Genomic DNA, 14,430 nt, shown 5'->3' on the forward strand with positions numbered 1-14,430 from the left:
TATATTCAAACTCATTGATTACACCTCGCTCGACGATATGATTGACGAAATCCATTACCGCCTACCTTACGGAGACAAATGAAAGGTTGTGAAACTCGAGTATCGTTCACCTTCAGTTTACAATAGAGGGAACGTTGTTTACAACAACTTTGAGCTCAAGAATCGAGAGGATATTTTGGCGATGTGGCAAATGTATTTCAATTTCGAAGAGAAAATCCCGCTCAAGTTCGTAGCGACGGTACAAAGAACGGTCGAACAAATCTTAGAGATTTACAAGCGTGCGTTGGGCTATTGAAATGTAATATTTAAATTTTTGTTGAAATCATCAGTGTAATGCCGATTTTAATCTATGAGTGTTATTTTTATCGTTGCAATGTTGATTTTTTAGTTTTCTGTATCTGATTTATTCCGTAGATATACATACAGACAGATTTCGTAGATGCATCTACGAAATATTTTCACGCTAAATAAAAAAACGGTGCGTCCGAAAGCATAAGGCTAATTTTAGAAAAACACATAATGCCTAAAAACTCTAAATGGTGTAATAAGAGAAGCTTTTAAAAAAAATTAAGAGGAAATTCAAAATTTTAAGAATTATTTTTAAAATAAATTAATATAAAAAAGTATTAAATAAACCAAACATAATGCTCACCTTTTAAATTTGATTTTTCCAACAATTCTCCAAACTTGGAACGCTAAGCCTGTGAGTGCGCATTGGAAAGTTAGCGAAGCTTCGTATACTTCATGGCTTCATCATCTTCTCAACCGGTATTAACCTGCTTCTCTCACTCAAACCTTCTCACTTTGTTTCTTCTTCTTCCTCTCTTGTTCTGAATTTCCACTCACACAAATATCTACCTATATACTTATATGCCATGATCAGGAAGGTTTATCGGAAGAGGATTATGATTTGATCCATGGCTCTGAATCTGGTTGGGTCGATGCTCGAACTTCATGCCCCCATCTCGATTCCCTATCCACTGATCTCACCCACATTCCAACCCCTAATACTCCCTGCAACAGGTTCGCTTCTTTTCCTATTACTTCATTATTATTCCCCCAATTTCATCTTTTTTGCCCTAACTTTACGAATTTCTGCTTAATTGATTCTGGTTGGTAGTGGTTTTTTTGTTGATGATCGGATGAATCAAAATGTTATTTTGAACTTTTTTTTTTCTTTCAGGTGCCAACATCCTAATGAAAACTGGCTGTGTTTGTCGTGTAAAGACGTGCTCTGTGGCCGTTTTATGAACAGGCATATGCTCCAGCATTTTCGGGAAACTAATCATAGTGTGGCCCTCAGTTTCAGGTACTCATGAATCCTGATGCTTCTTTTTACTGTGTGCCCTCTGAGTTTGACTTCCCAAATTTTTTTGTGCTGCTTTTTTCATTCAGTCATTTTGTCAAACAGTGATCTGTCAGTATGGTGCTTCTCGTGCGACGCGTACTTGGATGCTAATGTTATTCAGCAATTGCGCCCTGTTCATGAAGTGGCCTATGTGTTGAAATTCGGCGAGCTTCCACCCGTTGGAGCAAGCTAAAGCGTGAAGGTTCGTCTAGGAGTTGACCATGGTTTATTATTTCCATATCTTGTAGTTTTGGAGAGGATCGATAATTTTATACAATGACTTTGGATCTTTTGGATTTCTACGTTACATTTGGATTAGCTGTTTTTTTTTTTTGGGTATTCGAAGTAGTGCTTCATGAAATACTTTGTTTGGTGTTTGAATATCATACTACGCTGGAGAGTCAAAGGTCTTTTATTGGTAATAGAGTGTATTAGGATTCTGATTGAGCATGTGCTGCCTAAAATAAGGAATTCGAAATTACAACTTTTAGAAAATGGAACCTTAGGCCTAATTTAGCCTGAATGCCCAATTGGAACTACCTGTTTGTCTCCCTCCTTCCCTAATGAACAAGAAAAAATAAGAAGCGGACATAAGTGATTGTCATGGGTTATGGCCAAAACTTCAATAAATTCAACAAAGATAAAAAGGCACTGAACATAAAACTATATATGAAAGAGGATGGGTGTAGCACTAAAGATGGAAGATGAAACACGGAATGAATTGCTTAATTAAAGTTGTGAGGGGAAGGAACAACTCCACTACCAAGAGTTGCTTGAAATCTACAACTAATAACAAACTGGTATATATCAATATTATGCATAAGACTCCTCCCTCTTCAATGATATCTGTAATACCTCTGATTCAGTTTTTTTTCCTCTCTCTTATGTTAAGAACCCAATATTTGAGTTCTAAAGAAAGAAGGCTTTATGCTTTATTTAAGAAATACAATAGATTTCCAAAGAATTGGAGAGAATCTCTCATCCAAAAGTTTCCATGTTCAAATACTACATTATCTAAAAGCCACCCTAACTAACTCCTAAATTCAAATACTAACAAACTCTTATTTAATCTTCATTCTAAAATTTTAGAAAGTCTGGATCTAAACATATATTTATTTATCCTGCAGAATCACTGCTCCTAAGTTGAGGTGTTTTTTTTATGATCGTTCTGCAGATGAATATTTGATTCAAAATGTCCCCTTTACTGATTTGCATATTAATCCATGATTCTTCAATTGCTACTTCTTTTTGACTGATTTGTGTCATTTAGGGTGTTATGTATCACTGCCTTCCTCTGCTGCTTTGTTTATTTTTGCCTTTCTCTGGTGCTTTGTTTTTTCAGATATTTGTTCTTTTAGTATTCTTTACGATACATGGTATTTTTAAGTTTGTAATCTTATTTATTTTTCCAATCATACAATTGTTGAGAGTATTTGTTCTTCCTGAACGATAATGAGAACACATGTGATGATTTACATTTTGCCTATTAATATGGTATAAATATTGTTTCTGGTTTGCCCTGTGCCTGATTGAATAATGTATGTGCGATGCATGCAGTGTTTGTTATATGCGCTAATTCCATGTTTCTTGTCTTTACTTATTTATCATTCTTTGTGATATCTTTAGCAACCGTCAGTTGTATGCCGTTTGTGGATTAATTTTATACTTTTGTATATGCATTGATTAATTTGAAGTGGTTGGCTTAAGATGTTTGGTTATGCGATGACGAAAGTTGATTTTGAGGGAATTGGTTTTGTAAAATTGATTCCGACTAAAAGTAAATTGAAGGTTATGTGATTTATGTTTGGACACATTCATGCGAAAGTGAGATGAATGGTAAATTTCAGTGTTAAAATCACAATATAGAGTCAAAAGCTATAAATCCTAACTTAAAGTAGAATCAATTTTTTGAGGCAAAATCAATTTCACTTTAGAAAAACCAATAAATCCTAACTTAAAGTATTATGATATTAAGCTTACAGTTGTTTTGGAGGGTTTTATTTTGTTCTTATTTTTTTCATCCTTCATTCAAAGACTCAATGGATGTCTTATTTTGTCCTATGCTATGTGCTTGTTTATTTCTCTGCAAACGGATATTTTTCTTCTATTTTTCATTCAAATGTTGTTAACATGTGAAGTATCTTTTCTTCTGGGGTTCTTTACCAAAATACAGCTGCACATGTTGAGACTTGAGACCCGGTTGTTTCAACTGAATGCGGCTTATGATATGTGGCAGCTAACATGAATGAATACCATTGTTTTTACTCAATTATAGCTCAGAGGTTTATTTCGCTTTAGCTTAGTTAGTTTGAATTATTTTTTTGACAGAGGACCCTTGGTTCATTGTTTTTCCTTTGATTATATTGTGAACCTACTTTGCTTTTTGAAACTACAGGCTGTTACTCCAAAGAAGTTGAATGTTTGATAGATGTATAACGGGGGAGAGCGTTAGCGTTGTATGATATATGTATAAGGGTAATGCTAACTAACAAGTGTTCTAGAGAAATTCTTAAAGGATTCCAAACAAAAAAAAAATCTTTAAAAAATCAATTATTTGAATTTCCAATGCATTGAATATACTTATTTTTAAAAAACTTACCCTTGTTAGTTCATAAAGAGTGTCGTTAGCATTTTTCTATAAATAATATAAGACTCTAGTTTAACAATTAGTGTGTGTTTGGATCGATAGTAGACATAAGGTCTGTATGTTTCAGCTTTAAAAAATGTTATTTTTTGTATTTTTGAAAATAGGTTTTACAAAACCGTTTTTTATAATTTAAAAAAAATAAAATTAAAACATTACTTTAGTTATATTCTATAACATAAACAAACACTATTGAAGACTAAAATATAGTCAAAATCGTAATTTTAAAAAAATAATATTTTAAAAATGATTTTTTTATAAGAATCTATTTAAAATAATTTTAAAATTAAGTGATTTTTTAAAATTTTGATATCAAAAAAAAAAAATTTAATAAAAAATTAAAATACCTAAAATAACATTTTAAGAATAAGTATTTTAACTGAATATTTGAAGTTTTTATGAAAAAAATTATAATTTTTTTTTACATAAAATTATATAATACTATAAAAATTATTTTTAAAAAAAGTCAAAACAAACGGGTTAATAATTGAGTTTATTTGATTTTAGCAAATTGAGTTTGAGAGAATTAATTTATGTTGAATACATTTATGTAAAAGTGAGTTAAACAATAAATTTTAATATAAAAATTATATTTAAATTTTTAGAAATTATAAATTTTAGCTTTTAGCATAATCAAATTTAAAGTCAGAATTAATTCTACTTGAAAAAATAAAAAAATAAACATACATTAAATTTATAAATGTTTTTTTTTTTAATTTTCCATATAATCTACCTATAAAAGTCTAATCACTTGAGCTAGAGTTAACTCTTTTGATAGGTTATAAAATTTATTTTAAAAAATGTAAGTATGTTGGCAATAAGACTGGAAATAATTTGAGTCGGTCGAATTCGCCTCAATTCAGTTTGACTCGTTAAGAATTGACCGAGTACGAGTTTATCACAAATTTTTTTCAGCTCAAACTCGACTCGTTAAGAATTGATCAAGTTTGAGTTCGAGTTCGAACTCATCACGAATTTTTTTTCCAGCTTAAACTTGACTTGTTAGAAGTTCAAGAACATCTCGGTTCAACTTGTTAGGTTTTATAAAATTGAAATTTATACGATGTTGAATCTATTTGTATAATTTTTTTAGAAATAATTTGCTCTCTAGAGAATATAAATTATCAATTAAAACAGTTAGATTAAAAAAATGGTAGGGTTAAGATTTGGAGAAAATATTTAAACTCACTCTTAAAGACAATATAATTCACCTCATATATAATCGAGTTGACTCATGAACCTAACGAGTTAAACTATATATAGTTCAAGTTTGGCTCATTTAGCTAACGAACTTCGTTTTTAACTCATATTCGGCTCATTTGGTTCATGAACCTAGTTTAACGATTTAATTGTCGAACCAAATTCTGAACTATTTTCGAGTTGGTTTGGTTCATTGCCAGCCCTAATTGGCGACACATTCCTCCCTCTTTACAGAGCTATTGTTAATGAAAGAATTTTGATTTTTTTACCAATATGCCACATTATTGAAAATAATACACCAAAATAACCTAGTTTGAAAAAAAAAATTTTAAATGCCACACTTTGAAAAAAAATTCAAATTGCTATTTTTCCTTCATAGGTTCGTCTATTTATTGGGTGAACCAATAATACATTTTTTTCCTTCATAAGTTCACCCATGCATTGGATGAACGGTTGAGAAATTGTAAAAAATTTGTTAAGTCGATTAATCGGATACCTGACTTAACAAGTGAAATTATCGTTAATATCTTTCTGATTCCATCAACCAGTTGTAATTTAGTTAGACAATATGAAACTTCAAGCATTATAATTCTCTCTCTCTCTCTCTCTCTCTCTCTCTCTCTCTCTCTTATGAAGTCGAATCTAGTCTTTATGTCCTTGCTTTTCCTATGTGAATTTGGAAGTATTATTCTGGGAAATTATCGTCTCCACAGGGATTAGTGCATTGAACTATCGTTCAACAGCTTCCATATTTATGAGTTTGGTTTTTAATGAATTTAAATATGAAAATGGAAAAATAAATATCAACACAAAAGAATTCATTCTTCGAAAATATAAGACTTATCAAGCATGGTATATAATCTACTTCTCACAAACTTAAACTTATCGACCAGTTACACTCTACCTACAATAATCGTCAATATCATCTGGCATCGCTCACTCCCTAAGTCATTTTTAACCCAAAGTAGAGAGAACTACTATATTATCTCGAAGACGATCTCTTAGCACACCTCAATAACACATCAGACATCCATATCAATCGTATCGACGATCTCTCAACCGACACAACTAACACGAAAGCATTAAGCTTCGACACCCATAGAGATTGTTAGCTCTAAATCTATCTCTAAAATCCAAAAACTAACAGATAATCATCCTAGATAAGGATTCAAGAAGTCCATCTCTACAACAACCCAAATCCCTAACACAGTGCAAAAATCTAAGACAACAATCAACAAAGATTTGTAAAGCAAGCTTTATATAACGCCATGGGCGACAAATATACATGAGTTCAAAGTAAATATATATACAAAACCCAAAAAAAGATAAATACATAGAGAGAAAATATATAAACCAAACTTCTCCCGATTTTTCAACACCGATTGAAGAGAAATCCACCCCGAATCCCCAAGATGCAAGACCCTAATGTTGTTATCTAAGCTAATCCTAAAGAAAAACGAGGTTGATGGAGTTGAGACAAAAAAACCCTTTCACAAAACCATAACCCTGACAAATAAAATGAAATGAAAAGAAATTGAAATAAATACAAAAATGTTCGCCTGACGCGTGTGCACGGCGAACAATTGCTCCGCCCGACGAACGACTTTATTCTGTCCATACAGCCTGCGCCACATCAACAAGTGGGCACAAATATCTTCTTTCGCCTGGCGAAGGGAAGCTTCGCCCGACGACTCCTTATTCTTTTGCCCGGCGAACAAGAGGCGAGCCAAGGCAGAAACGTGACCATTTATTTTCCACGCTCGCCCGACGAACGAATTGCCTCGCCGGGAGACTCACACCTGAAGCAGGAGGCTCACCCAGTGAACCACAATAGTCTGCACTTCTTTATTTCTTCAATTGCTTCTCCTTTATTGATCCAAAATTGCAACCTTGAAGCTTTATTAGTCAATGCTCCATACATGCTCAAATACCTACAAAATGAATAAAACTATTAGTCGGTACATAAATGAATCAAAAACTTGATTAAACGCTAAATCTACATATTTATGTAATATACACTAAAACTCTTCTAAATTGAGGAAAAAGAGAAGATAAGTGCCACAAAACTATACACTAAAATAACTATAATTAGGCACTTATCAAACTCTCCCCAACTTAAACTTGTTTGTCCCTAAACAAGAATCAACTAACTCAAGGAAACAAATTCAAAAATTCAAAAATCACGAATCGAAAAGTTTTGAAAAACGGACAAATATATGGCTCAAATGAAAAACAATACACACAAAGAAACATACTTACCACTAACTACGGAGAAAACATAAACATGACACAAATGATGAATACAAAGAATATGTCAAACATTCTAAAACAACACTAGTTCCAAATGAATCACACCTAGCACATAATCATCGATAGATGAAAAACACACAAAAGTGAGGTAATTTTCACTCATCCAACAATCTTGCAAACAAAATACTAAATTATGCCGTCATCCAAAAATCCTATTGAAGATACAAAAGCAAGAATCACAAGGGCTTTTCAAGGTTGTAGCGTGGTCGCGTGAACAAACAAGGGATAATTCCTAAGGCTAATCGAAACAAAAACTTGCTCAAACCTAAGGGAGTGATAAACTCACAAAAGTTCAAACACAAAATTTCAATCAAACTTCTTCATAATCCCAAATTTCTCAAACCAATCACATACTTATTAACACAACATTATTCCATACTCTTTTTGTTTTTCTTTTTCAAAACTTTTTTTTTCTTTTTTTTCTTTTTACTTCTTTTTCACATTTTTTTCTTTTTCTTTTCTCTTTCAACCTCATAGCCATCAACCACAAATGCACAATCATTTCTCCCCAAATTGAATTCAACCATCATCATAGCATGAATACTCCATACTTTCTAAGGCAAGGTAAAAATTCAAACCAAAAATCATGGTTGAGGGTTCAAGAAAACAAAGAAATCAACATCCATACAAAAAAGTGATATCAATACTCATAGACAAGTATCAATCTAAAACAATACGAATAATGACAAAAGACACAAAAGGGATACTAATGATCACACATTCACAAAGTAAAATGACTATTCGACTAGGTAGTTGTGCTCAAAATGAAACAAAAATGCCTTGATCCTTTTCATGATTTCATTTAGTAACACAAACAAAGATTAAGCATAATAAAATCCAATTAGAAGAAGAATTGTGGTCTTCAACATATGTGAATAATGGAAATCTTCCTCACAAAAAGGGTAGGAACTAAAGTGATTCACAAACGAACAAGTATACGAAAGAATGAATGACATAAAAGTTGTAAAAATCCTAAGTATCATGAATATGCTAAAGTCAAGAAAGCGATAAACACATACCTTGTACGTGTACAAACGTTAACAAAATCATTACCATACACTCGCAAGTCGAAACAATCAAACTTGGAAAATCACCTCAAATTCCTCAACCCTAAAACAAGCTCAAAGGCAAACACACAACTATTAATATACACAAACTAAAAAACCAGATGAAATTATCTAAACGAATTTAAAAGTGAAGATTTGAAATTTAAGAACTGGTCTGATCAAAATTTGTTTAGACAATTGCATCACAATACCTAAACTAAACAAAAACTAAAAAGAATAAACATGCTTGTTTGACGTCATAAGCTCGACGCCTGTTATTTAAGAACGTTCCTTCAAGTTACTTCTGTCGGCTATTCCTAACCAGACATAAACAAACGTGAAAGGAAACAAACAATGATATAACAAATTTACAAGTATAGAAAACATGTGCAAGTATAGTAAACATACACAAGTATCAATATAAACAAGTGGGAGTGTACAATATGTGCGATATGTACAAAACTCAAAACTTTAGAAACTATTGCAATGCAAGTTCAATAAAACACCAATCCTCGATAACAGTTCCATTTTATTGGAGCGGTATTGCGGCAAGCAACAAAATTTTGGAAGTATTACTCAGGGAAATTATCTTCTCCACAGGGACTAGTGCATTGAACTGCCGTTCAACAGTTTCCTTAGTTATGAGTTTGGTTTTGAACGAATTTAAATATGTAAACGGAAAAGCAAAATATCAACATAAAAGAATTCATTCTTCGGAAAGATAAGACTTATCAAGCATGGTATATAATCTACTTCTCACAAACTTAAAATTAGCGACTAATTACACTCAACCTACTATTAGAAAAGGATTTGTTCTGATCAATATTATATGTTTTGATGATAACATTATATATTAATTTTGTATAAGACAATATGGTACTCTAATCCTTTGCATTTTCCATTTCAGGAAATATATAAAGAGTATGCACAAATCAGCGCTCAGAAGCTATAACTCAAAAGGTTCTGGATGGCTACATCAGAACATGCTCTGGCAAGACATCAGAAGGTGGTCAAGCAGAATCAGAACATGAACTATGAAGCATCAGAAGAACATGAAGTCAGAAGCAGAAGCACTGAAGTTTTGAATGGTATCATGCTCAAGCTCTTCAAAGTCAGAAGACAAGAATATGCTCTGCACCAAGCTGTTTGACTCTGATATTCAAACGTTGTTATCTACAATCTGAGTTCAGAAGCAAGTACAAGATGACAGGCTATTAAGTCTAATCTCTGACTGACAAAAGGAACGTTAGAAGCTACAAAAGGCAAAGTCAGTAAAAGCAGTAAAATCATGGCTCGAGGTAGTTGACAAAAGTGTGAAACATTAAATGCAACGTTGTACTATTCATGCAAAGCATTAAATGCAACCCAACGGTCATCTTCTCAAACGCCTATATATAGAAGTTATGATCAGAAGCAGCAAAGAGAGCACTTGCGCAAAATACCAAAACGCTGTCAAAATCAAAGCTCACAAACTTCATCTTCAACCTCACAAACTCTTGTAATATTTTAGTGAGTGTTAAGCTTAGAACTTAAGAGAAATATCACAGTTGTGATTATAGATTTATAAGAAGCAATCTTACTCTTGTAAGCGTTATTTTACATTGATTGTAAAAGGTTCCTAGAGTGATCAAGTTGTGATCAGTAGACTCTAGAAGACTTAGAAGTTTTCTAAGTGGTGAATTCCTAGAGTGATCAAGTTGTGATCAGTATACTCTAGAAGACTTAGAAGTTTTCTAAGTGGATAACCATTGTAATCAATTGGATTAGTGGATTAAATCCTCAGTTGAGGTAAATCACTCTAAGGGGGAGGACTGGAGTAGTTTCGTTAACAACGAACCAGGATAAAAATAATTGTGTTCATTGTTTTTATCTTACAAGTTTTTAAAGTCACACTTATTCAACCCCCCCCCCCCCCCCCCTTTCTAAGTGTTTTTCTATCCTTCACCTACAACACTCCTCAATGTCATCCGACATCGCTCACACCCTAAGTCATTTCTAACCCAAAGTAGAGAGAACTACTATATCCTCTCGGCGACGATCTCTCAGCACACCTCAACAACACAGCAGACATCCATATCAATCGTATCGACAATCTCTCAACCGACACAACTAACACGAAAACATTAAACTTTGACACCCATAGATATTGTTAGCTCTAAATCTATCTCTAAAATCCCGAAACTAACAGATAATCATCTAGATAAGGATTCAAGAAGTCTACCTCTACAACAACCCAAATCCCTAGCATAGAGCAAAAATCTAAGACAACAATAAAAAAAGATTTGTAAAGCAAGCTTTATATAACGCCATGGGCGACAAATATACATGAGATCAAAGTAAATATATATACAAAACCCAACAAAAGAGAAATACATAGAGAGAAAAGAGATAAACCAAACTTCTCCCGGTTTGTCAACGCCGATTAAAGAGGAATCCACCCCGAATCCCCAAGGTGCAAGACACCAATGTTGTTATCTAAGCTAATCCTAAAAAAAAAGAGGCTGATGGAGTTGAGAGAACAAAATCCCTTTCCCAAAACCATAACCCTAACAAATGAAATGAAATTGAAATATATACAAAAATGTTGTCCCGACGCGTTCGTCGGGCGAACAATTGCTCCTCCTGGCAAACGACTTTATTCTGGCCTGTAGCAACCTGCCCTAAAAGTTAAGATTTTAGAGTCGCCACCTATTCTACCAGGGCGAATAGGAACCCCTACGCAGTTAAGAGATTCGGGGTAAATTATTATATTCGGGTAAATGGAAGGTGTTAGGCACTCTTAAACCTTTCCTAAGGTTTTGAGTTTAAGGCAAAGGTTCATGGCTAAAAGTGTTAGGGTTAATAGCTAAGGAAATGAATAGGGTGAATGGAAAAATTCAAACCTAATTAGAATTTTGGGGAAGGGGATTCGCCTTGTTGCCAAGTGGCTACGTACCTCCTTATGGAGGATCAGAGTCTACGTAGTTCGGGGGGGGGTTGTACGCCTTAGAATTAATATGAGGTTGTTTGAAGGTATTTTGAATTACCTTATCGCAGTTTTGAAAATCCGTAGTTTCGTAGAAATGTGTTTTTATGTGGCGTACAACCCTGATTTTAATATGTTCTATTAATCGCGATGATTAATAGAATTAATCACCATAATTATCAGATTAATAGGAATTGCTAACTATTTTAATCGATTGATTCGATTATCACCGTTAGCAAATTGATGTGCTTTAATTTAAATTATTAATCATCGTTACTCCTCGTAATCAATAGATTTGATTAAAATAAATAACAAATTGATAAAAATATGCTAATCATCGTAACCAATAGAATCGGTTAAAACCCTTTAGCAAAATAAGTTTTATTTGAATTTATTATTTAATTAATTAAATAATTGATTATTACCCACCGCGATCAATTAATTTAATCGAAGCGAATAATAAATAAAATTTTAATATTAATTTTATTATTAATTTAATTCAAAAATCAAATTATAATATAGTAAAATATATTAAGTTAATTATAATTATATTAACAATATAAACAAAATAATAAAAAACCAGGCTTTTATTGAATGTGGCTAGGCTGGGGGTTCATAATATGCAAACAAAATTCAATGGAGATGCATGAATTATCGTAATCGAGTTCAAGTTTAAAGAGAATTACCTTGGCCTATATGGAGATGATTCTGGGGGTGTTGGTGTAGTGCAACAATCCAGATAGCTTTCAGGATGATCAAGGAACGTTTTGCAAGCTTCAAATCCCTTTGAAACACCTTAATTCTTCAAAACCGATTTCAAGTTCTTGATGAATTTTTGCTTCTTGAATATGGCTCATTTTCTAAAAATTTCTCCCCTAATGCATTTCCCTAACTTCTATACTTATAGTGGAGCATATTAGGTTAAAGAATCGAATCAAATATCCATGATTTATGAAATTGAATATTTGATTGAAACTTGAATTTAATCTTTCCAAATTTGATCAATATTTCTCCTTCTCTTTCCAATATCCTTATGGACGAAAATTATATTGAAATATATGGTAATTTCTGATTGGAATTGATCATTATGAGGCCTCTAATCAAATATTTGATTTTCACTTGATTTATTTGACTTTTAATCACCATTTAAATGAATAAAAAACCATATAAAATCAAATAAAAGCTAATAATTCGTGGAAAATGAATTTGGTGACTTGGATAACTTGTGGATCAAGATTAAAGCTTAAAAAGTTAGGCCCATTTTCAAGAAACTCCAATTTGAACCACTTTTATTTCACATTTTGCCTTCAAAATTGCCCAACTTTGACAAGGCATATCTCCCTCAATTTTTAAGATATGGACAAGTTATAGAACTTTTTTGAAACCTCAAGATGTTCTCTACAAGCCCCTTTGGAACATAATTTTCATTTGGAGATTTTATGGTGATGATATGCCCTTTGACAAAAAATGCTTTTTGTTGACTTTTGAAATGGACCTATAATCCTTTGTACCATATCTCCTAAATGAGGCATTTATGGCCTTGGAATGTGAGAGACAAAGTTGTAGAGAATTCAATTTCCTTCAAAATAGGCTTTGAGTGATAAATTTATGATGTTCCATGTGAAAGTTATGCCTGGTCAAAGTACAGTTGACTTTTTAGACCAAAAACCCTAATTTAGTAACTATCCCCTTTGTTGATTTTGAAGATTTTCCTTGATGAATCATGATAAACCTTTGATCAAATGATGAATGATACTTCATAATATTGATGTTAACCAAAAATCAGGAGTTTTGACTATACTTTGACCATAGTTGACTTTTAGGTCAAACTAGTCGACTGTGGATCATTTGAGCCATTGAATGAGCAATCCTTGAAATTGAAGCTTGACTTTTGACATTGAGATACCTTGATCCCTAATAAACCATATGAAATCCATTGGAACCCTTGATACATATTTTCTCCTTAGAAAATCCAAAACCCTAATTTGAAAACCCTTGGACGAGGAGATAGTGACTTGAGTTTAACCATTGAACCTTGGACCCTTGAAGATGAAATGAGAGGGGCAAATTTTGGGGTATGACATGGCCACACAGCCCTCGCCACATCAACAAGTGGGCAAAAATATCTTCTTTCGCCCGACAAAGGGAAGCTTCGCCCGACGACTCCTTATTCTTCCGCCCGACAACAAAGAGGCGAGCCAAGACAGAAACATGACCATTTATTTTCCACGCTCGCCCGACAAACGAATTGCCTCGTCGAGCGACTAACACCAGAAGCATCAGGCTCACCCGACAAACCACACCAATATGAACTTCTTTATTTCTTCAATTGCTTCTCTTTTATTGATCCAAAATTGCATCCTTGAAGCTTTATTACTCAATGCTCCATACATGCTCAAATACCTACGAAATGAATGAAAAACTATTAGTGGGAACATAAATGAATCAAAAACTTGATTAAACACAAAATATACATATTTATGTAATATACACTAAAACTTGTCTAAATTAAGGAAGAAGAGAAGATAAGTGCCACAAAACTATTTACAAAAATAACTACAATTAGGCACTTAACACTCACTCATGAAAATTCTAATTATACTTATTGAATAACAGATGTCAAGGTTCACAAATATATAAGTACCTCAATGATCCCACAATGTGCTTGTACAATGTTGCTTCTACATTATCTTCATCATAACATCTATCAAACTTTGCATTTATTTCAAATATGTTTTTGATTGTGTTGCAGTTAGTCATTTCAAACCCAGCTATCTAGCAACTCTTTCACATGCTTTTTCTTGATGTATTACTATGCATTTCTTGACTTTTACTAATTCCATCATAAAAAAGTATGAGAAATTATCTAAGTCAATCATCTCAAACTCAACTTTCATTTTGTTCTTTAAATTCTAAA

At 32.8% G+C, this 14,430-nt stretch overlaps 1 protein-coding gene across 1 annotated transcript; it reads left to right on the forward strand.

The window, feature by feature from the left end:
- Positions 1-662: 662 nt before the first annotated feature.
- LOC131647180 (uncharacterized) lies at positions 663-1,681 on the forward strand. The gene is made up of 4 exons (XM_058917092.1): positions 663-768; positions 884-1,023; positions 1,184-1,309; positions 1,412-1,681. Exons 1-4 carry the CDS (start codon positions 745-747, stop codon positions 1,539-1,541), a joined length of 420 nt encoding a protein of 139 aa, XP_058773075.1. The 5' UTR covers positions 663-744; the 3' UTR covers positions 1,542-1,681.
- Positions 1,682-14,430: the final 12,749 nt, after the last annotated feature.

This window comes from Vicia villosa, linkage group LG2, assembly GCF_029867415.1.
Source record: "Vicia villosa cultivar HV-30 ecotype Madison, WI linkage group LG2, Vvil1.0, whole genome shotgun sequence".
Taxonomy (NCBI): domain Eukaryota; kingdom Viridiplantae; phylum Streptophyta; class Magnoliopsida; order Fabales; family Fabaceae; genus Vicia; species Vicia villosa.